Source organism: Ammodytes marinus (assembly GCF_949987685.1).
Source record: "Ammodytes marinus genome assembly, chromosome: 8".
NCBI classification, from domain to species: Eukaryota; Metazoa; Chordata; class Actinopteri; order Uranoscopiformes; family Ammodytidae; genus Ammodytes; species Ammodytes marinus.
The window spans coordinates 20168208-20191170 of record NC_137212.1 but is presented as its reverse complement, the minus strand read 5'-3'; the positions used below and the strand labels follow the sequence as shown (position 1 = coordinate 20191170).

Below are 22963 nucleotides of genomic sequence, written 5' to 3'. Positions count from 1 at the left end.
GTGCTGCTCTTACAGCAGATCACATCTTCAGTGGAAGAAAAACTTCAGATACAGAAATTACAATCATAACTGTTTCTCAACCAAAACAAAATAAGAGTTTCTGTAAGTAATCAGCAGTGAAGCAAGTCCAGTCTAGGTTTTGGACACAATGGACGTGTATGTTGTTGAGGAGAAATCATCTTGAGGGACTGTATTATTACTTTGAGAAATATGTACTTGCGTTTAAAGGAAATAAAAAAAATCTTACAGATGGTAGCAATTCAGGAACAAACTAGACTCACCTTTAACAATAAAAACAACTTAATACTTTCAAAAAGAAGCATGAATTAGTCGAAGTTAGTCAGCTGACTATGAAGGGAACAATATTGAATGTATGTGTTGTGTTTAGAACTGACCACTAGTTTTTTGGGACGGGGTTGGGGAGTCTCGCCAGTGTTGGGTGGATAATCTTACAGGATTATAATGACTCACCATGCACTTGTTAGGCTTCTCTCCGGAGTGGACTCTCATGTGAATAAGCAGCTTGTAGCGGGCGTTGAAGGGCTTGTAGCGGCGAATGCAGCCAGCCCAGAAACAGGTGAAGTCCTCACCTTTGCGCTGGTCAATGTGGACCTTCTCAATGTGCCTCACCAGCTCCTCCTGCTGCTCGTAGGAAGCACTGCAGTCAATCCAGCGACACACCTGCTTATCAGCCAGTGCTCCTCCTCCGACTTCTTCCTGCTCTGGGGCTATGTGAGGGCCTCCAGACGTTGGTTTGAGTCCCAGGGAAGAGGTTGGTGCAGTTTGCTGACTCTGGTGGGGCAACAGGCCCCCGGGACTGGGCCCTGTGTATTGGTGCAAGTGGTAGGGAGGAGGCATAGAGGGGCGAGAGGGGTGGTGAGGGTGACGGAGATGCCCGCTACGACCGCTTAAGTGCTGATGATGATGATGGTAGTGGTGCTGAAAGAGTTCATCTTCACTGGGAGAAAAATCATCCAGGGGCTCCTGCTTGAGGGTAGCCCCTGATCTTTGGCCCCCGTCAAGGAGACTCCCACCTTCAGGCCCAGAATGCATTATCCCAGACATCATGGCCCCACTCATCAATAGCCCCAAAGCGTCCGAGCCTCCTCCTCCTCCTCCCCCAGCTGCTCCTCCAGCCCCACGCCCCTGCAGCATGGAGCCCTGCTCCTCACAATGCCCCCGGCTCTGCCCCTGGCCTTGCTCCGGCTCCACCGATGACACCGAAGAGGAGGAGGAGGAGGAGGAGGAGAGGGACAGCAGGCAGGTGGCAGGTGAGGATAGCTGACAGCTCTCCTGAAGTGTTGCCTGTCTGGGGCTTCCGTGAGGTGGGGGCCTTTGGTGGTGGGCTTCCCGTGAGCAGTAAGAGTTAGAGGGTGGGGATGTCGAAGAGGGGGAAGAGGAGGAGGAGAAGCCGGCACTGCTGGCGTGGCTGGGCGAGAGGTTAGTTCTGAAGCCGTTGACGCAGGCGACCATTGACATCTGGGAGGAGGAGCAGATGATGGCGGTGATATTGATCTCCTCGGAAGTGGCACCAGTAGCTGACGGGGAGCCTGTGACAGCAACGCCGCCGGACGCAACGGTGGACTGCGAGGCCAGGGACAGGCAGCGTCTCTTCAGACCGCTAGCACTGAGCAGCCGCGCTGAATGACGGGAACCAGTTGGGGACAAAGCCAGCGGGGAGGAGCCATCTTCATTATTAAACGGTTGCACTGCATCCCCTGACACAGCATTGCAGACACCGCTCGCTGTGCATACGCCGCTACCGTTGTTGCTAACGTGCGGCCCTCCGACTATCTCGTCCCTTGTCACCCCCAAAACATGGCCCGCCCTACAGTTCTGAAACCCGGCCTGAGACGTACTATGGAGCCTGGAGCCCATATTGGAGACCTTGTAGCCCATTGAGTTCTCTTGTTTGATTGGGTAGGGAACAGAGGAGTGAGCCCTGTTGGCACTGCCGCAGCCCAGACCGGGTGAGGCCCCCGGCAGGGTCCTTTGGAAGGCAGAGGATGATCTGCAAAGAAGAAAAAAAACAGAGAGGAATATGAGCGCTATTAGCTCACAGGCTGATGACAGATACTTGCTGGTTGATTCTTCCCACTAGCAGCACTGACAGAGTTTAGCCCCCTACTTACCCCTCCCCCTCAAATCATTCATTTGCTCAGTTAACATAAAAATCATGTGTCCCAATGACCTAAAATATTTTAACCAAGTCTTTTTCATTGTAAAGAACATTATGGGCCAAACATTGTGTAGGCCAAAATAAGAATGCCGTGTCATAAGTCTGTCAGAAACTAGGTAGTATCCACTGCTGTTGATCCGAAGTGTTTTTATGAATAAATGAAACGTGATCTTCTGGTAGTGAGAGTATATGAATGGGCATTTATGACTAAGAATAGAGACAGGGGGAAGCGATGGATGGCTACTGAGACCGAGAGGCCACTGGCTAGTGTGTCCATCTGACAGGCTTTGATGACACAAAGGGGTTAAACCCAACCCCAACATAGTGGATAAATAGAGTCACCTGTTTTGGTGGCATAATTGCAGCCTATGAAGGGTCACCGTTTACAATACTGTGTATTATGGTGGGAATCTTTGCCCTGCTGAATGGGGAACCCAGGTCAGATTTCTCCATGCGTTGCTATGATCTCCTACATAATCATTCCTGTCAGTTGGCTCATTATGGATTTTGTCCAAAGCCCCCGAGTGATGTGAGAAGAGCTCTCTTTTCTCTGGGCTGTCTCATGAAGGAATCGTCTTTGTCCCTTGCCCTGAGCACACTGGGGGAAAAACAAGAGCTAACGCTAGCCAGGATCGAAGGGAGAGCCATGGGCGGACTTGTCATCATTGTTGTTAATAAAGACTTGAACCCCCACAATCTATATCTCTTTCTATTCAGGAGTGCCATTTCCTGTTTGGCTGAAGAGGAAGAAATTGAGAGACAATATGAGAGAATGTTCATCCAGACGCACTTTTGGTCAGATGACTGAGTGAGGATAGAGGGAATGAACAAAGTAGGGGTATAAAACTATCTAAAAACCCGCAACAGAGAACTTCACTGGAACTCTGTTCTGACTTGACCAACAGTAGTCAAAGATTGCACAACAGACGAATCACATTAGTGTAACATAAATGTTATACTTTAGACCTCTTTGGTGTGTTTTATGAGCCTTTGTAAAGCTTTCCAGCTACATGAGTGTACATCCGCTTCACAAGAGCAAAGATAATGAAAAACACATTGTACCTGCATATTATTAGTAACTCTATACCCAACATAGAACATTCAAAACTGGACCAGGAACAAACATTTTCTAAACAGGCAATGGTAGTGACAGTTTACCTGGTGTCTTGGTGCGGGCCGTCCTGCAGGAGGAGGTCGGGTGTAGGTCTGTCGCAGTGGAGGCTCTGGGTATACAGCCCCCCTAAATGACCCCCCACCAGCAGTGGCAGGCTCTGCCCACATCGCATCAGGGCGCCCTCAGCGTGACCTAGCTCAACGTCTACTTCTTTCTCTGAGCTGTAGGTACCATTCACTAAAAGAAGAGAAGGAAAAATTCACTTTAGTGGTTTAATCCTTGACATGTAAATATATTACAGTGTTGTGTTAGCTAACAGAATGGTGATCCAATGCCCCTCTCAAATTCAAAACTGGCCGAACATAATGGGCCGAGTGATCTACTCCCTGCCCTGGAAGAATAATCAGTTTATAGTGCAGTCCATGCCATCAGTGACATGTTGAAATCCTATTAGATTATAAGTATTCTCTTGGGGAGTCATTGCTGGCTGCAACAACTGTAGTATCTAATGATATGAGGAGAGCTCTTTGGCAAAGTCAAACTAGTGACTGAAAGAATAACGCCAGAGAGATTTACTGCCAAATATTATTGCTGGAGTAATTGAGACATTGTCATCCAAATGGCAAAGTGACCATTTTGGAAAAATAAACTCACTCAAATGAATGTGTCCGGAAGATTCAGCCAGTAAAAGTGTAACAGAGACATCAATCCAGAATTTAAATTAAATACTGTTACTTTAAATGTATCATCTGTTCATCTGCTCTAAATTCTATGCAATTAATGCATTTGGGAAATGGTGACCTCAATAATTGATTTAATTATTTTCTAATAATATTTATATTATTTGCCAATTATAAATTAGGTGGGGTGTAAGTACTTAAGTGGTTTATTCTAAAGATGCTGAGTCGAGGGCAATTTAAATTTTGAAGATGTTTCAAAGATGATTTAAGGTTGTACTGTATGTCCAATAGTGAACTCAAATTATATAACCAAAAGTAACTGTCGTGGGGGAAATAATTTCTAACAAATCAATGCTCATATCCGCAAATTACCTGTTTGGTGGGGGCATTGCATGTGGGGATTAAATGGATTATTAAATTAAAATCTGCTTTTTCCTTATCAGTATTTAGCTGTCTTTTTTTAAATCAGCAACATGGTGTTTTATTATTGAAGGGCCAGCCCAATAAATCTAATCATATTTTTAAGATTTTTATTTTTAACATTGCAACATGAACTTTTGATTCAGAAATAAAGGATTATGTAACCAAAAACAAAAGAAAAATAGAAAAGAAAGCGCAAAGGGAGGACCTTGGTGTGTGAGGAAATATTTGTGAAAGGTAAGCCGATACTCCCACACACTCATGTGTAGGCGGCCACGTGTCCCCTGTTCCAACTGTCCTAACTAAATTTCTCAAATTAAAATGTTCTCTTAATAATGTTATTGACAATGTTATCACACACCATGACCATAAAGAAAGTCAACCAAACAACCTGAATTGAGAAAACATTAAAAAAAAAAGTACTGGAAATGAATGAAGAGGATATACAGTAAGTGGCAAACATGGTGAAAAGAGACTGTGGCAAAAAGAGTGAGGGAAATATTCATTAAAACTAAGGATTTAGGGAGAGACTTGGTAGCCGAGTGGTTACCACGGCACATGCCATGCCAATGTCGCTGGTTCAATTCCCGCTGGTGACCTTTGTAACAGGTCTTTCCTGCCTCTTTCTCTCCCCACATTTCCTGTCAGCCTCTCAGCTGTTCTATCCAATAAGAGGTGAAAAGGCCCGCAAAAAAGATCTTAAAAAAGAAAAAATATATATATAAGGATAAAGGGTACAGATGAAAAAGGAAAAATACGACAAAAAAAGAATATATATATGACATCATGAATAACAGATAGAGACGGGGAATAAACAGTAGAAGAGACGCAGTGTTTTGGAATATGGGAAAAATGTTACAAGGGCGGACAAAAGACAAGAGAAAACAAGGGGAACTTCATGAGCCATGTTATCTTCAGTTAAAAGAACATCTTTACTCCTACAGCTGATGTATCGTTAGTCCCCTCTGCATTTGTCTTGTCACGGGTCACAGCGGAAACACAAAGGAGGAGAGAAAAGGCAAAGAGAGCAACGCAAACAGCCCAGTATTGCCAGGGGAGCTTAGGAACAACGCTGGTTTCACTCAAGGCCGTTAACAGAAGGCAAGATGTCTTTCAGCTCTGGTCTGTTTTCAAGCAATACAAATCGTTTTGTTTACCAAATTCTGGATTGTTCAGTCTTTTTTGTTTTACTTTCTTTTTTTTTTTGGCTCAGAGTCTACAACTGGGTTTCTGTATGAAAGTTTCAAGGCCCGCTGATGTGAAGCCAAGTGTTTCCCTGCCTCAGGTCAGGAGTAATCTAATCAGGATGGCCAGGAGTGACTTGACTCATGATGGAGATGACTAACATCATAATAGATCTTTCAATTAGGCTTCGACTATACTATACGCATGCATGCACATAAACAACCAAATAAAAACATTGTCATCATAAAGCACTGGCAAAGGACTGTCAATGAGGCCTTGACTGAATGCATATGCTCTCTCTGTCACACGTATCATAGTCACCAGTCGTATAAAATGCAGAACCACACTAGGCAGCCTGGTCAATTTAACTCAAATTATGAGACAATGCTCATTAAACGCTAAAATACTCTGTTCAACAGTACAGAATGGTTGTTTTCACTGCCACACATCATTGAATAGAAGTTGCGCTGACCTTGTTTGCATGTCTTTTGCAAAAAAAAACTACACCCGGTATTATAGCTGGCTATTGAACATAAATGTTACTTTGGTAACAATGTCCAAAATGTATCCGTAGAACCAATATAAAAAATGCATGATAACGTTGTTAACTTATTCAATAATAAAATAGTTCAAGTTTATAATAGGGAAATTTTGCCAGTTTTAGATAGAGTTTGTACGGCTTTTGCCTAGGTACTTTTGATTTGACTAAACTGTCAATGACTGATTTTTTGGCTACTTGGGGGCAGCAGAAACAAGCCACAACATTGACATACTTTCACTTTTTAAGATGTTATCCAAACACTTACTTTTGACACATTTCTGAATTTTCAGAATAGCTCTTGCTGTCACTTGTAACTTTAAAGTCCCATTCGTTTGCATGAATTTTTTAATGTTTTTTTTTGTTCAGGGGAAAGTTACAAATACAGCTGGATTCCTTTACCTCCTGTATGGACCTGACTTTCACATGTGTTTAATTAGGAGTTTATGTGAGCGTCACATAACCATTCTTGCATGATCGCTTTAATTTACATGTCAAAAACAAACAGGTAGGAGAACTTCCAAAAAGGGCTTTAAAAAAAGACCCAAGTGCTTGCGCTGGTGTGTCCAACACATGTGATAAGTGTTGCATCGTGTTGCGAAAGCTCAAGTGTACTTAAGTGACTCAATCGTAGAGACACCTTCTGCGTGTCTTCAGGACATTAAAGTCAGAGTGTTAAATGAGTGCTAAAGGTCTTGATCCCCCTGCTGCAGAAAGTTTGCGCTCTGGTGATTTAGAGCTTTGCTACATTTACAGAATCAGTCATGCACTGTTTGGGGAAACCGGCTCCTCAACATATGGCGGCTTGGATGGGACCCAACAATAAATTTAGTTTATATTGAATATGCCATGGTAATTCAGCGTTGAACATTTCATTGTGTGTTAGAGGCTGGTTTGATCATGTGGAAACCAGAGAGTGCATTGGAGACTGAGGGGAAATGTAAAACATTCTGCAGCAGTGACAGCAGAAGAGAGAGAGAGCGCGAGAGAGAGAGGGACGGAGGGAGAGAGATATAGTGTGTGTGTGTGTGTGTGTGTGTGTGTGTGTGTGTGTGTGTGTGTGTGTGTGTGTGTGTAAGAGAGCGAAAGATAGAGAGATGACTATTCTTCTTTTAAATGTGCAGAGTTTATGGGTGGTCTGCTAAGCAAGGCAGCTGGGTGTTCATCATACTTAACATTCCTTTGGCTCTAGATTTAAATTTTTTCAATGTTTTGTTCCGGGGGAAAAATCTGTGTAATCCACTGATATAATTAAACAAAATGAATGGCTTTGAGCTATACGTAATGTTATATGGAGCAATGTTATCAGGAGTGGGTCCTCATTATTTTGTGTAATGTACACCTACGTGTTCACGGACTACTAGATTCATACCACCAGTTCCACACTATTCCATCAACAGTTGGTGGCAACAACACGCAGAGAAGCATAACAATGCACCCACAAAGGCAGGGAAGAAGAAGAATACTATTCAAGTAATCGTGGATAGAGACGACATATTTCCCAAAAAATCCTATTTGCAAATGTTTTATGAGAAAGAAAATGCATTCATCATGTTTGTTAGCCCACTGGTAAGAAACACTGAATGAAAATATAACTTTGGTCTACTCACAAGAAAACTCCACAGGGCACTTAAACAATCCCTGTATTTACAGTTAATCCCTTCAAATTATTTTCATTGAGAATGGAATCCAGTATCGTGTCCAATTCTCGTGAGCACCTTAGAACAAGCAGGGTGGGATGCTGCTCCGACATACACAGTTGTAAGCATTCAGGACCAATTAGGAGTGACGCTGTAAGGGCGTGAGATTCAGGGGACGCAGGGGCAGAAGGGAAGACGGAGAAAGAAAGAGGCAGTGCGGCGCCAGAAGCACCAGGGGCAAGTGTTGTGTTCAGTACAGAGACCATGTACAGATGTGCTGGCTCTCCCTCACAAAGAGCCACTGATGTGAGTATTGCCAACTAAAGACGCAGGCACAAATAAGGACTCCATTGTTATCCTCTTAAAACGACAACCTTAAAGAAAAAAAAAAATCACTACAGAACAAGGACTATGGGCGAGAAAAAGTTCCTGTTGATAGCACGGTTACTCTGTTACATCTAAAGTGGTATCTTCCGTTCCATAAATGTCATCACATGGTATCTATTCACTCGCTCTGCCTCCTCTCATCTTAAATTAAAGTAGCACGTTCCTTTCAGTGAGCATCACAGCGGGATGACGGTAAACTGAGGAGCGCGCTGAGACATATAAGAGGAGAAGTCAATTTAAAAGGAGCAGTGCATCAGTTTGTATGCTCCCAACGCACACAAGTACAACAATGAACGCTTCCTACAAGAGTGCAATTATGAAAGGGATAAATGTGGTTATCCGAGAACATGTTTTGAGACGTGCGATTTCTTGGCTGCGGTTGCGGAGGGAAAACAAGGTTCCAATCACCCCGCAATACGCCTGCTCTGATGTCATCCATTTGTCACGCTTCCTTGTTGTCAAAAATCCTATGGGAACCCGGCGCACAAAGCCGTAAAAAACTCAGACACGATCGTGAGTGGAAAGTGCAGACTAATCCTTCTGACTGCTGATTAATGCAGCCACTGTGAACATGGAGGCATGAAAAATAAGACAATAGACAGGAACAATGAATGAATGCGGACTCGATAATTCTGGATAATTAGGGCACGACTCGCTCTTTAGTGGAGGCTTGCGGTCACTGTGACGGTGATTACATTGATTGTTGAACACACTTCACATACTGGATGAATTTCACATTGGGGATCGTGGCCAGTTAGGGTGCGCTGTAATTGTACACCTATTCGGGCTGCCTCAGGGGCTGATGATCGGAGTCATGTTCAAGTTCAGCGGTGTTGTGCCTTGGCTAAAAACTCTCCCCTGACCTCAGTGACTAATAAATGACTAATAAAGCGGAGCAGACACATGTCTCCAATCTCGCACAACTTAACCCCTCTGAGACAACACAGGCTATTATCCCAACATAAGCAGTTATGACTGCATTACCATACAGTACAAAGCATTCCATCTTATATATATACAGTATTGAAAAGATCAAACCACATCATCACACGGTTGAAATTCTATGTTGCCGTCTCCCTCAATGAATGGCTCTCCTTCTCGGACTGCTCTGGTCATCATTATATTCTCCACAGACAATCATGCTCCTCCATCTGATCAGCAGATGCTCTGGACAGCATTATTAAGTGTAATTGGTGGTAATCTGGGGTGATTTTTTATTTCGGTGACACTTCATTTTCTATAATTCTCGCCTCTCCCTTTTAAGTCACCTAAGCGTTGTGTTAAGTGCCAGAGCGAGACTGTGCTTGTGCCAGCGTTTAATGTGTTCAAGTCTTCGGAGACATGCAGGCCTCAATGAAAAGCAGATGTGCAGACGGATAGATGGTTTTAAGGAGGGGAAAGGGGAGCGATCTGAGGTGTACTGTACTAAGAGTGGGGAGGAGGCTGTAACGAGTTGTCAGGAGAGAGCGATGCAAACATCTGAACCCAAGGTACAACAAGCTGCCAAAACCGCAAGACGGATGCCCCTGGAAATCCGACTTGACACCTCAACTGGCCCCACTTTGGCTCCATAAATCATAACATTCAGCACTTAAACAGTTAATAATGAACGTTTTATCCCTGTCTGCCCCCAACACTCCCTCCTGCCATCGTCCCCCCCCCCCCTCCTTCCTCTCTTTCAACACAAGACAGTCCAACACATACAAGTGTGCGACAGCAGGCTGCAGGACTTTGTAGAGGGAATGGGATGCTCTGGTTGCGAGTCTTGTCCGGTGCAGATGTTGTGCATTAGGGTCCAAAGCCTTTCCCGGCTTCTCCGAATCTCATAACTCATGTCTATATTTGTGTCTGCGGCATAGTCCCGGAACTTATTTGTTTGCTTAGTAATGGATGTATGATTGAAAAACCTGGGGGCATGAGTAAATGAAAAATAACATTGTCTACGGGGGGAAAGGTCCTCTTATAGCAGGTGCGGAGCAAGGCTAAGAAGAAAAACTCTATTAAATTACTGTTGAGAGTACAGAAATGGGAGGGTTTTCCAAGCAGGATTACCAGTACCAGCAGACATGAGAACTTTCATGGGAATAAAATCAATTTGTTCTGGCTGATTTGAGCTGCTCTCCACCAGGTATCTTAGTTCCTCCCTGTTTTCTCATGGTCATCTTGGTCACACGATAATCTCAGATTAGCCGTTAGAAACACAAACACAAGAGGTAAGAAGAAGGGGGATATTCATGCCTCCAGTATTTCTGGGCAAAAATATCTTACTTAAAAGGTGTAGTCAGTCATTCTTGATAAAGCTTGATGTCAAAATCACTTTTTTTCAATATCAGTGAATATCTCCTCGCGATCAGCTACTTGTGTGTGCGCTGGAAAAAATAAACAGTGTTAAAACACAGCCTAGGCTCTGTAAATGGGCATGTTGCTAACTACAGTGGGCCCCCTTTGTTTACATACCCGTTTTTACAGACCCTAGGCTTTGTATTTACACCAGATTTTTTTCTTGCAGCCCAAACACAGTAAGTAAGGTGGCGGATTGTGACGATATGCTACTTGTTTTTGACAAAAAGTGATTTTGACAACATGGGTTCTCCAGAATCGCTTTAAGATCCAAAAGAGTAACACCATTTAATTAATCATTAGTATTTTAACAATCGAGAAACGGCATTGAGCCAGGTCGTCCGAGCTAATCTCTTTGTGGATATGTCTGTTTTTTTCACAAGTGGCTACAGGGATTTAAATCATTCTGATGAATGCAGCAGTTGGTAAATGATTAGCTCTCCTGCCTTTTAGAGAAGAGGGCACATGTTGTGGGAAGCAGGCGTCCTCATAATACCAGGCTCTTCAAATGGAGCAGTGCTGACCGCAGTCATGAACACAAACAAATTGTTGGCAGCAAATTACCCTCTCCCACCCCCAACCCCACCCACCCCATCCCAGTGCCAGGTTCGGTGCCCGCCGAGTCCCAACAAACCAACTACTTTACCACATGGCTTAAAGAGAGGGTACTGTATGTAACATCCCATAAACACATGAGAAAATGTTGTGGGATTATGTGTCTCCACAGTACAAACACGTTACACACACACACACACACACACACACACACACACACACACACACACACACACACACACACTTCTGTCTCTCAGTCTTTTCCACACACACACACACAATCCTGAGGACTTTTCCCTCACATTGAACTCTTACAGAGAACGATGCACTGAACGACCACTTCCTACAACACCTCACAGCCGATCATTTTCTCTGCTGTCCTCCTTGATTTACATAATTGCAACTTTAAACTTGTGCCTGTCACCACCTGGTGGTAGCACCTTGTCACTGGTTGTGCCCTCAAGGCCATCCCTCATGAGCAGGAGGCTATCTCAAGTTTATAAAAAAAAAGTAAAGAAAAAAGTTCTACAGATAATATGGGTTTAAGCTTAGATCAGCCAATCAGAAGTTACTTCATATTCGGTTTGAATTGTAAAGCACAAGTCACAATTTCAGATTAGCCTCTTTACGCAGCTCATTATCAGCTTGTGCATACAGTACATGTGTTTCCATGGGCATAAAACTATTACCCTTAAATTGAGTTGCTTTTGGTTCAACAACTGATAACACGTTTCAATAGAATATATGATCCCACTCTGACAATGTGTCCTGATACACAAGAATGTGTCTGATAACATTTTTGTATTTTTGTTTGTAATTTTTTCAATCTGGGATATTGTTGTAGACAGTTTGTAAAAATAATTTCATGATCTTTATAAATTTAAGTTATTGCTGAAACTTTGTAATTTTAACTTAATGGCTATTTTGGAGGCTGTAGTATTGCATCACATTGTACTATGAAGTCTCCCGAATATTTAGTTTACCCTCTTTGTACTAAAATTCCCATTTCGCTCCTCTGTTACGAGCTATTATGCTGATTGAGCGACAGCTCTTCTACATTTGCTATCTGAAATCTAAGTGTAAGCAGGTCTTTTAATAATTATCAGATGCTCATGAAGTGATGCATTTATTCTTCAATAGCTATAACTGGTGGATTTTCAGGATCAAAAGAAGTTAGCAATGATCATAGGCAACAATAACTACATGATGATATCTTAACAGAAAGAAAACCAAAAGAAAAGCGCATAGCATACAGACACCCAGACTTAATCCACATGAAATCCAAGGGAAAGGAGACAATGTTACACACTGACCTCTGGGAAGGGCAGTGAAAGAAAGAAAAAAATATCACAGCAGTGATTGATTATCACAAAAATAAGCATATCTTCTATCTTTAAGTCAAAGTTCCTTTAAAACATTTGTTAATATAACAAAAATGTGCATAGTCAACAAACCACTTTAAAGCCACTAGTAGCCACAACTCTATCCTGACAATCACTATCATAACAAGATTTTTGCCCACAAATCTGTACACTGCCAGGATTAATCACAGACAATCACAAAGTTGTACAAGGGATGCTCAGCCAAACCACATCCTTCAATTTGACTGAAAAGCCACATAATTGTCAAGGCCAAACAGTGCGCAGAGCATCAGTCAGGCCCATGGAGTGACTTGATAGACCGGCAGACTGACAAGACGTAATGCACTTGGCTGGCAGACGAGACAGGGCCGTCTGGCCTAGTGACGGACACCTTTATAGGGCTGGTTGAACAACACGGCTCCGAAGCCAGCAGTGCTGAAACCTCGCCATGGGATCAGGGGGTGCTTCAAAGTCAGACAAGAGGCTGCTCTGTTTTGGGAGGCGTAAATGCTGGCGGAGTAATGCAGAGGACTCGATGCACCACACCCTCAGAGAAAGTGTTGAAGGTGAGACTGGAACACTTCTCAATCGAATGAAGTTATTTCCTGCAACAACTTTAACATAAATACTGTCACAAACAATTGAAATCGGGGTTTATTTGAAAAAGGTTTGAGATGATAAATCTGTTAGAGCAGGTCACTTTGATTGCCCGTGTTTTTGTCTCCGTGTGAACTTGAGTGTGTATATGTTATCTCTTGAGAATAACCAGTGTATATAAATGTGCTGTAAAAAATAAACACAGCGATTTAGTGCAGAAAGCTGCCTTTCCCCCTCTGAACAATACTCCTCAGTTTGTCCAGTTGCCCACTCAAATCGTATCAAAACACAGCAACGTCCCTCTGAAAATGTAGTGAAATCAGATCCATTTGTCAAACATCGGCATAGACCTCTATTTGTCAAAATTACTATAACAGCACAATAAATCTTCACTGCTGACAATAGTGGGGTTACAAAAAAAAAATTGTGAAACAGGACATTCATACTTATGGCATTGGATATTGTGTCCAAAACTTTTTTTGTTAAGTATTGTCTGGGTTATTCCATTTCTTATTGGTTAGAAAACTTACATATCTAAAAGAGCAGAAAAACTTGATCTAGTAGTGAAGGTATTCGGTAGCCTGGCTCCGCCCGCCTACCTACTTCCGCCCAAATTTAATTTTCCCTTCAGTAGTCAGTCTGGTGATGGGGCGTATTAGTGAGATTTTTCCGAACAAATTTCTGAGTATCCAATCAGCGAACAGAGGAAGTGGCTGAGAACGATGACGTCGAAGTCGCGCTCCAGTTTCAGTTGAATGCTGCGTTCCTTTACGCTCGGAACTCGGAAATTTCCGACTTGGTAGTTCCGAGTTCCGACCTGTCTGTGTTCCAGTGCATCTGCTCGGGAAAGTATGGACGCCTACAACCTTTCTTGTCCAAATAACTAAACGTTAGACTCTAGCAAGTTACCGTTGCCAGGTACCGGTAGATCCATAGACTACAATATGTAGTGAAGTCGGAAATTTCCGAGTTCCCTGAACGCACCGTCAAAAGCCGGCTCACGACCAAACGTTATGCGATTGGTTGGCTAATCCAGAGTGGCACTGAGCAGATCCAATAGTTTTAAACTTCAACAGACACCCACCTCCAAGTGAGTGAACCGCCAATTACAGCAGAAATTACAGAAGTGAATAGGTATAACAAACTTAATGAGCTGTTAAAAGTAAGTGTTAGTGCTAGCATAACAACATGCTCAAAATGGCAATGCTAACATGCTGATGTTTAGCAGGTACAATGTGTACCATGTCCACCATCTTTAGTTTGGAGTGTTAGCATTCTAACATGCAAACATTTACTTATTAACAGTAGACACAAAGTACAACTGGGGCTGGTGGGAATGCCATTAGTTTTGCAGGTATTTGGTCACATTTCAAAGTATTGGACACATTTTTTTTTATTTCAAACCTAAGCGCTCACCACAGTGAGTCAGTTAATTAATTAAACCAGGGGGGAAGATGAACATCTGTACCACATTTTCTGGAAATCCATCCAATAGTTAAAGACATTTCACTGAAAACAACATGTTGGTGCAAGAGAACCAACACAGTCATTTAAATAAATTGTCTGGGATGATGGTCTGTAGGAAATGTTGTACCAGTCAATCCATGAGTTTTTAATATATTTAACTAGATTCCCTGGTTATCCATCCAACTGTTGTTGAGATATTGCAGTTGAACCAAAGTGGAGGATAGACCAACCAAATTCAGGAAAATTATTGCTATATTCAAATCCATGCTGTTACCATGACTAAAAATATGCAGGCCTAAAAGCTACTCAACACTGAGCTACAGTGTTTGTTCATTAATTTGATTTGCCATTAAGTCATCTCAGATGTAGAAGCATCTCTCTCAAGAGCAGCTAGATGTGATGCTCCATTGCTGTAGCTCCTATGAATGAGGCTTTGTTAGCATGGCTTATCCCTGTGCCAGTGGCCTGTTCATTTTGGGTCGGAGAGGCTGTCGGTACAAAACTCACAGCACTTCCTCAGTCCTCTTCAGCCAGCACCCAATATTTACAAGCAATCCCAAATCTGTGAGAGAATCCGATTGAACACAGATGGCAGGAAATTCCTTGGAAATGACAGTGGCCAAACTCTACCACAGAACATGAGAGTATCTCCGTGTTGCAGAACGAGGCCCATCTGACAGATACTCTCTTCTTCTCACCCAGCTCCACCTCCTGCCATCGATTACAGTTTGACAAGATTGATATGAATTCTATAAAAGAAGTGATCAATTTGCAACAATTACTGTATACAGTATGTCAATGGTTTAAAGAGGCAGCAGTTGGGGGGAAATAAATTAATAGTTAGGAAAACGTCCCAAGGAAAATTCTCTTGATGGTCGGTGGTCCAGCTGAGGGGATGAATTTGAGTGCTGGTAATTAGATCACATTTGAATGGAGCAACATTTGAAAATGATTATTTTGTTACCTACACACAGTGCACATAACCTTGTGTTATTCTCAGAGGGGATGCTAGTTGTTTAAAACAAGGGCCAAACCAGATGTTTTGGGAACCAAGAAAGGGATTCAATTTCACATCCTACTTCTTTGTAACTTTTTGTTGTTTTAGCTCAGGAAGAATAATGTAATGTTACTTTGTGAAAAGGATATGTTCAAAGCCTGCATAGTAATTGCTTTGGCTTTTGAAGTTTCTGGATAAAGCTGAGGCCAGTGCTTCTCCGCAGTGTCCGCAATGAATATTAGCTAGTCAGGATGATTAGGGGTTAACTCACCCCAAAAATGGACCTCTTTGAGGAAAAATAGTTTTTCAAAAGCCCACAAAATTTGCTTTGACAGTGGAGGCACAGAGGGGAAGCTTTTATTTTGATTCAATTATTGGTGTTGTTACATGTCACCAGTTTCAAAAACCTTACATTTCAACAGACAAAGTAGGCCGATCTGCTCGGATGAAAAAGGGACTAAATCCTTCTGCATATCCCTAAAATAAAATTTTATTTTACACACAGGGTACATCACATATGACAAAGTACACTGCAACAATGCTTGGCTATGTGAGAGAATTCAACTGTGGAAAAATTATTTTCTGATGATGCACTGCAGCTGCAAGATTATGTGCCTTGTTAAAATCAGCAATTTTGCTGTTGCTGACACTTTTGACAAACAAATGGTAAATATTTTCCGTAACTGATTCAGATCAACATTGAGGAACTGATCTGCTATTGCACAGCAGTCAACATCTGCCACCAAAAGTCATTCATTTGGCAGAAAAATGACCATAACCCTGGTCGGGGAAGGACCTCCTCAACTCAAAGGGCACCACAGTATTGGGGCTTACATAGATATATAGGATAAATAAGAGGGCCCCCGGTTTTCCACTGAGCAAACCTGTGTTGAGTTTCAAACCACACATACCTAAGGAAGTCAGCAATACCATACTTTTATTGTGTGGGGAGTCCTCATTCACCAAAGGCTCACAACGACACACAGGCACAGATCGCGATCGAGACAGGAACATGCACTCTAGGTAACTTGAGATGGACAGTCCACCAGACATTATATTTCACTCCACATCAAACAGAGCTCCATAATGCTGCTGTGAGGAGGATGAGGCTGCAGTTCATAGTCAACCACTCTTCTCTCTACAACCTCGGGAAGAGCCCCATTTTGAGCAGTAATGGCATGACTCCTGCTACCCCACAGTTACAGGGACTAAAGCACAGTGAGGCCCTTAAAAAGCCCAAAATGGTACTGAATGACACCTATGGAAACACATTCAATCTTGTGCGGTGGGAGGTCAATACAAAGCTATTTACACAGACAGCCGCACTGTGTGTTGGAACAGACAGGGCCACCATCAAAGACCTTTATGAGCAAATATATTCTCACTGCGTAAGCATTTTGGATGTCCAGGCATTTAAGGCCCTGTGTTTTCCCTTCTCTTGTTTAATGGCTGTAATAAGATTCCTTTTATTATGATTTCTGCTCGCGCAGCGTCCCCTCACCACGTGAGTCGGCCCATGGTTACAGCCAAAGTGAGACATGAGTTTTGTCTCCGTAGTGAAACAACTTCAGGGTTGGAAATGTGTTACTCTGTTTGAGTGTGGGCTAGCCCCAGCACCTCCAGCACCATCACAAATAAAAACAGTGCACACAAATAAACACACATACAATTGGTATCACTAAATAAATAGTTTGCAGAGTAACCGGACACATGTAGGACAAAGACACACTGTGCAAAAGGACATAGAAGTATAGTCTCAACAATACAATATAAGTCATCTATCACCTGTAGACCAAGAATGTCATCTGAGGTGAGCTTGTATTGAGAATAAAGGAGGTTTCCCACAAATCCAACTTATACTTTGCTTGGTGGTGATGAATTCAAATTTGAAGTGGCTCACATATATATACATATACACAACAGCTTAGTCCACCTTCAAATATACCATATATATGATGCACTTTACCTAAAATACTGTTAACATGGATTAATGTATGCATGTCGTAAATGCTTAAATACTGTATACACAGTAGATGCATACCATGTACTGCACTTGCAAGATCCTCGGTTGAATTCTGGATAATGACCATAGTTGCACGTCATTCCCCCTCTCTCTCCCCTCATTTGCTGTCATCTCTCTACTATGCAGCCTTGAACGAAGGCAAAAATAAAGAAACAGCAAATACCAAGCAGACAGGAATGGCCCTGAGTACTGAGTTGATTAAACATCAACCAAGTGCGATAAACCCAAAAGGAAAAAGTGAAGGTCTTTAGCTGATAGATTTTTGGATTGGTCTAAGGTGAGAAGGGGCCCTAATCAAATGATAACGAGCAGAAATAAAGAAATCATTCTTCATCATCATCTTGCATCTGCCATGTGTGTTGTTTGGCTGCTTCTGGCTCGACAGTGTAAGAGCTGAATAAAGAGGGAATGTCGAAGGGCTCTGGCCCGTACCATGTGTCAAGCCTTTCACATAACCTGGCATTCATTGTGAAGCTCTTTTACAAACCATAAAAAAATATTCATTTCGCCCCTGACCTGTTTTCCAATATAGCCTCCAAACCCATAAAAGGGTTTGCTTTTCATTTATTTTTATTTGAAGAACTTTGAAATGCAAATGTTTGTTTCCTTGCACGTTAAAAATTGAGAGAAGCCATCTTAAAAGAGAAATTTCATGTGAAAATATGAATTCTGGCCATTTTATCATCCCTAACATAAACATGCGGGTTCTCAGTGCAAGTCTTTTTGTGCTGTTAAATGAGTGTACCTTGGCAGCATGCAGAGTACATATATTGATGCTTTGCCTCTCTCGCTGGACTCCTTCACAGCTGAGTGCTCTTGAGGCTTGTAGAAGACTGGCATCTTTACAGTGGCCTAGATTGGCTATATTTCTGTGTCAAATGACAGGTCTGGCCCTGTAAAGTGGGCCCTGTGGTAAACTGTGCATTTACATTTACAGCTAAAGCCATCAAGGGCATGGCTAACAAGTCCTGTCGACCTCTGTTGAATTGTGGTTTTAGGGGTTACACATGAAATATTTCTTTAACTGCAGCCTTTTCAGCCCCTTAAATTAAAGTATCTTTGCTATGCTTCACTTTTTTATTTATTCTATTTAGTTTATAGTTACTGTGAAACTTACATTTTTTTGTAGTTGGAATAGAAAGCAGCATTCTTTTGAACAATCACTGTGTTATTACAAAAAATGTGGACGATTTATTGTTCCCAGTGTATCAAATCTTTTTTAAACACACACACACACACACACACACACACACACACACACACACACACACACACACACACACACACACACACACACACACACACACACACACACACACACACACACACACACACACACACACACACACACACACACACACACACACACACACACACACACACACACACACACACTGGCAGTTGATGTAAGAGGTCAGTTATACACTATTTATGTCAAATGAGATAAGATTATCAATGCAATCAAAGCATCATAGTTGCGCGAAAATGAAAACTTACATTATTCACCACTCACTGAAACTGCCAAAACACATACTTAGTTGAATTACACGATATATTCTACATCTTCATTTGAAATACTTAAAACTTACTTTTCTCAAAGAAGACTAGCAGGTCGTGCCTACTCCATCATATCAGGCGTGCAAACTGTTACATGTATTTTAATTGTGAAATCCTGTTTTGTTTTTGCACGGTAGAATGGCCGACGTTATAACCACTCCGTGGCGGAGGCTGGCAAGAGGTATGAAATACATGGTGCCATTTGAAGCCCAAAGGTTTTCAGAAAACATGGCTAGGCACACGCTAACAGAGACAATGTATGAGAGCGTGAGGCAGAGTCATGTCTGAAAAGTTTAGCAGTTTACTAGTGTGATCAGGTGGAATGGGAAATGTGCTCTGCAGTAAAAAAAGGGCTTTCTTGGAAACATGGGAAAAAGGAGAGGGGTTGGGGTTGAGGGAGACTAGGAACAGGACACCAATGAAATTTGAAACTGGACAAAAAGGCCATCTTTCATCACTTCTACCAATATGGTCAGCTAAAAATATTTGTGTTGCTTTTACCCATCAAGATAGTTGGCAGGAGACGCTGCGATGACGCAACTTTGTTTCCAAACCAGCTGTCATCTTCCTCGCAAAATCATCCAATTCAAGCCAGACTGCCAAAATCTTGGCTGTTTGGTTTATGGTTGTCAGTCTGAATTGGTGCTTGCTGATTTAGGTGATTTATTTTTACAGTAAATGTAAATCACAGTTTGAGTGTAACAATTATACATATGTACGTATACATAAATATGCTTTTTTATCCAATTATGGAAAATACACAAGTTTTCACAATGCGTGACAGTAACAATGCTAAACCTTTATTTATATTGCTCTTTTCCAACTCAGACAAAACAAAACACTACACTTATGACTATATTAGATATAATGATAGATTAAACAATAAAACTCTTCATTCAGTGTTTTATTTCTATGCTTTTGCTCACTTAACATGTCCATCATTATACCAAGAAATCCGGAAAAGCCTGTAACACAGTAGGCCTGTGTGCCCCTCTACGGCCCAGCAAACACAGTCAAACTCCATGGAGGGCTGCAGAACGCACCGGGCTGTGAAATGCTGTGGAACACGCAGCAGGTATTTGTTAGTTAATCAGCGTTTTGAATTAAGCTAGAGGCCGAGGTTGTGTTCGGGAGCAGCAGGGCTGTTTTGACTAAGCCATCTCAGCAAGGGCCCGGTCATGGAGACTCCCAGCATTTGTTAAAGATTAGCGGCCTAGTCCTGATGTACTGAGCCCAGGTCAGGCAGAGTGCAGGGCCTCGGACACGAGGCGAGCTTCACCCCTATCTCTCCCATCTGCAGCTCTCACACAGCAAATCTACAAGCCCGGGTACATGAGACAAACTGAATAATGTGATTAAAGGTTTTGGAGAGGGGGGTTTGGAGTTTGCTGACCGGAGATTGTACAGAAGTTGTCCCTTCAGGAAGCAGTATTACCCAGTTTGACAGACAGTCACCGAGGTCATGCCACGGAGGCACTTACAGCATATACAAAGTAATAAGCATATCAAGATTGTCTTACTTATGCTTTAAACTTAAGTTTCGTAATCTGTGTTCCATCTGCGTACATTTGTATATGGGAGTTTACTATCAGATGTGAGCGCTTCCAGTCAAGAGTATCTATGCTGAATAAAGGAATAACAAATCGACCACATGCTCTCAGCCTATCATTAGCCAAAACACTAAATGAAAACCAACTGTGTGGGAACAATAAAATAATTTGTCAAGGGAGAAGGGTGCAGATAAATTCTGCAAAGCATTTTCCAATTGGCTGAGGCTGCGGTACGTTGGGCCAAGTGCTCAGCACCTGGCTGTCACGGCTCTGACGCTGCCTAATTCATTTCTACTTTCAAGCACATGCTTATTAGATCATTGTCGATACGAGCTGAATGTGCCTGATTAGGATTTTTATGGGTATTAGTCAACATGTGCTGTGAGCTGACTTATTAAGGGCAAAAGTTAGATAAACGCAAACGAGAGAGGGGAGGAATCGTGACCTGCTCTCCTTTCTCACTCTATCCGTCCACCGATCCGTGACTCAGCACCAATGAGGACATACTAGGGGGAAAGCCAGCTACTCATCCTGAATATTCTTGTCAAAAACTCCTGGTGATATATAAGAGACATTTCCTGCCACGGGAAGGTTTATTGGTTACTGAAGCCATGTGTGAACCCTTCATGTGTGTTTGGATCCAAGAATCTCAGCATATGAGTTTTAAGGTGATTGAACCTCTTCTTGATGGGTTTTGGCTTCGTCGTAAAGATTGAACACTGAGCTTGGGGAAATGGCTGGAAATGTTGAGGCAGCAAGAGGCAGCTACGCACTGGTTCCCATTAGTTGCACTTGCAAATATTTTGACTTCCATTTTTCACATAACCTGCCCCCCACCATCTTTAATAAAGCTAGTGGAGCTCTGTTTCAGTTGTTGATTCTACTAATAAGAAATAACCTGGACGTACAGCAAAAATTATCAAATCAATGCACGATCACCAAAAGGCTTACCACATGTAGATGTGCCGACAGTGTTGTTTTGTTAACTCAGATTTCTTCATGGGGGTGAGAGAAGTTACGCACTATAGCTTTAAAAATGAAATAAATCAAGTTTTGGAGGGTCCAACAGGTGGCAATCAGAAACAAACCTTTCATATGTTGATTAAAAACAGACATCTACACATTTGCCACACACACGCACAAGCACATACAGTGTGTGCAAATGTTTTGAAGCCCAAGCACACACACCATATTTAGCATGCTTCAGATGTCCCAAAGCATGTAATGACTGTAATATCTCTTTGGTGATTGATTCAGCCGTTGGAAAATATCAGTGGCTCAGCATTTTCTTTGCCCACTGTTGGGATTCCTACTTAGTAAACAAAATTGAATGTCCCTTTTTGGAAATATGCAACAAGTAGCTGACCAGTGTTGCAACAGATTGTATTCTCAAGCCAAAAAGAAGCTGAAAACAAAAATATTTTAATAACCCCTTCCCCTTCTAATTATCTGGCAAAAAAAGTGTTTGCAACTCTTTTTTTTGTGTTCATGTTCAGAGTTCATGAACGTGTCCATCTTGTCCTCTACTTTGACCAAAACAGAGCGAACACACACACACACACACACACACACACACACACACACACACACACACACACACACACACACACACACACACACACACACACACACACACACACACACACACACACACACACACACACACACACACACACACACACACACACACACACACACACACACACACACAGCTTACTACTTAAACTGCTAACAACGAGCCTAAGTGTCCAACATGATGTTTTTGTTAAGCAGTGTATTATAGAAGCTGACTTTTGGGTCTTGGGGGGAATGTTAAGCATGTTAATGAAGAGTGTATACTGAGGCTATTACTCAGCTTAATATGGATCCATTTAACACACTTAGTGCACAGCCCACATGAGCCTTAATTCAAATGGAGAGAGGGTCCTACGTTTCATCTATGCGACAGTAAATCAAAGAAGAACAGAAATGATTGTCTCCAACAAACTGGTTTACAGCAGAATTGTATCCTCATTTGTAATGAAAAGCTTTCTCGAAACACAATTTGATGTAGAGAATGTAAAGCAGACGGATCCTACAGGAGCCAGAAGATAACAGATGCCTCAACTACAACCAGCTCAACTGTAGCTCTGTGAAATGCGGGTTTGTTTTTCAGTTCCAGAGGGTGAAATCAAGCAGACATCTCTGATAGGCAGCAACGTCAGTACAAAAACTACAAACTAATGGCATTCCTTCAACGTTCCCTGTTTAGGCAACCTGTCCGTCAAAGATGGTTAGACAAAGACATTGAGATGTGACAGACAGAATAGACAGACAATCCTTGGATTAGTGTATGAAAAAGACTGGGAATGTGAATCAACAATGCTCTTCTCT

The 22963-nt window shown here is 42.3% G+C and overlaps 1 protein-coding gene across 2 annotated transcripts in view; it reads right to left on the bottom strand.

Moving 5' to 3' along the window:
* The window catches only part of glis1b (GLIS family zinc finger 1b), an 80767-nt gene that overhangs the window by 50019 nt on the left and 7785 nt on the right, over positions 1-22963 (bottom strand). For both annotated transcript variants that reach the window (XM_080032927.1, XM_080032928.1), the window contains exons 3-4: positions 3338-3530; positions 472-2011 (exon numbers count right to left, since the gene is read on the bottom strand). In XM_080032927.1, the coding sequence (XP_079889053.1) occupies positions 472-2011; positions 3338-3530 (1733 nt within the window). The remainder of the gene's footprint in view (positions 1-471; positions 2012-3337; positions 3531-22963) is intronic.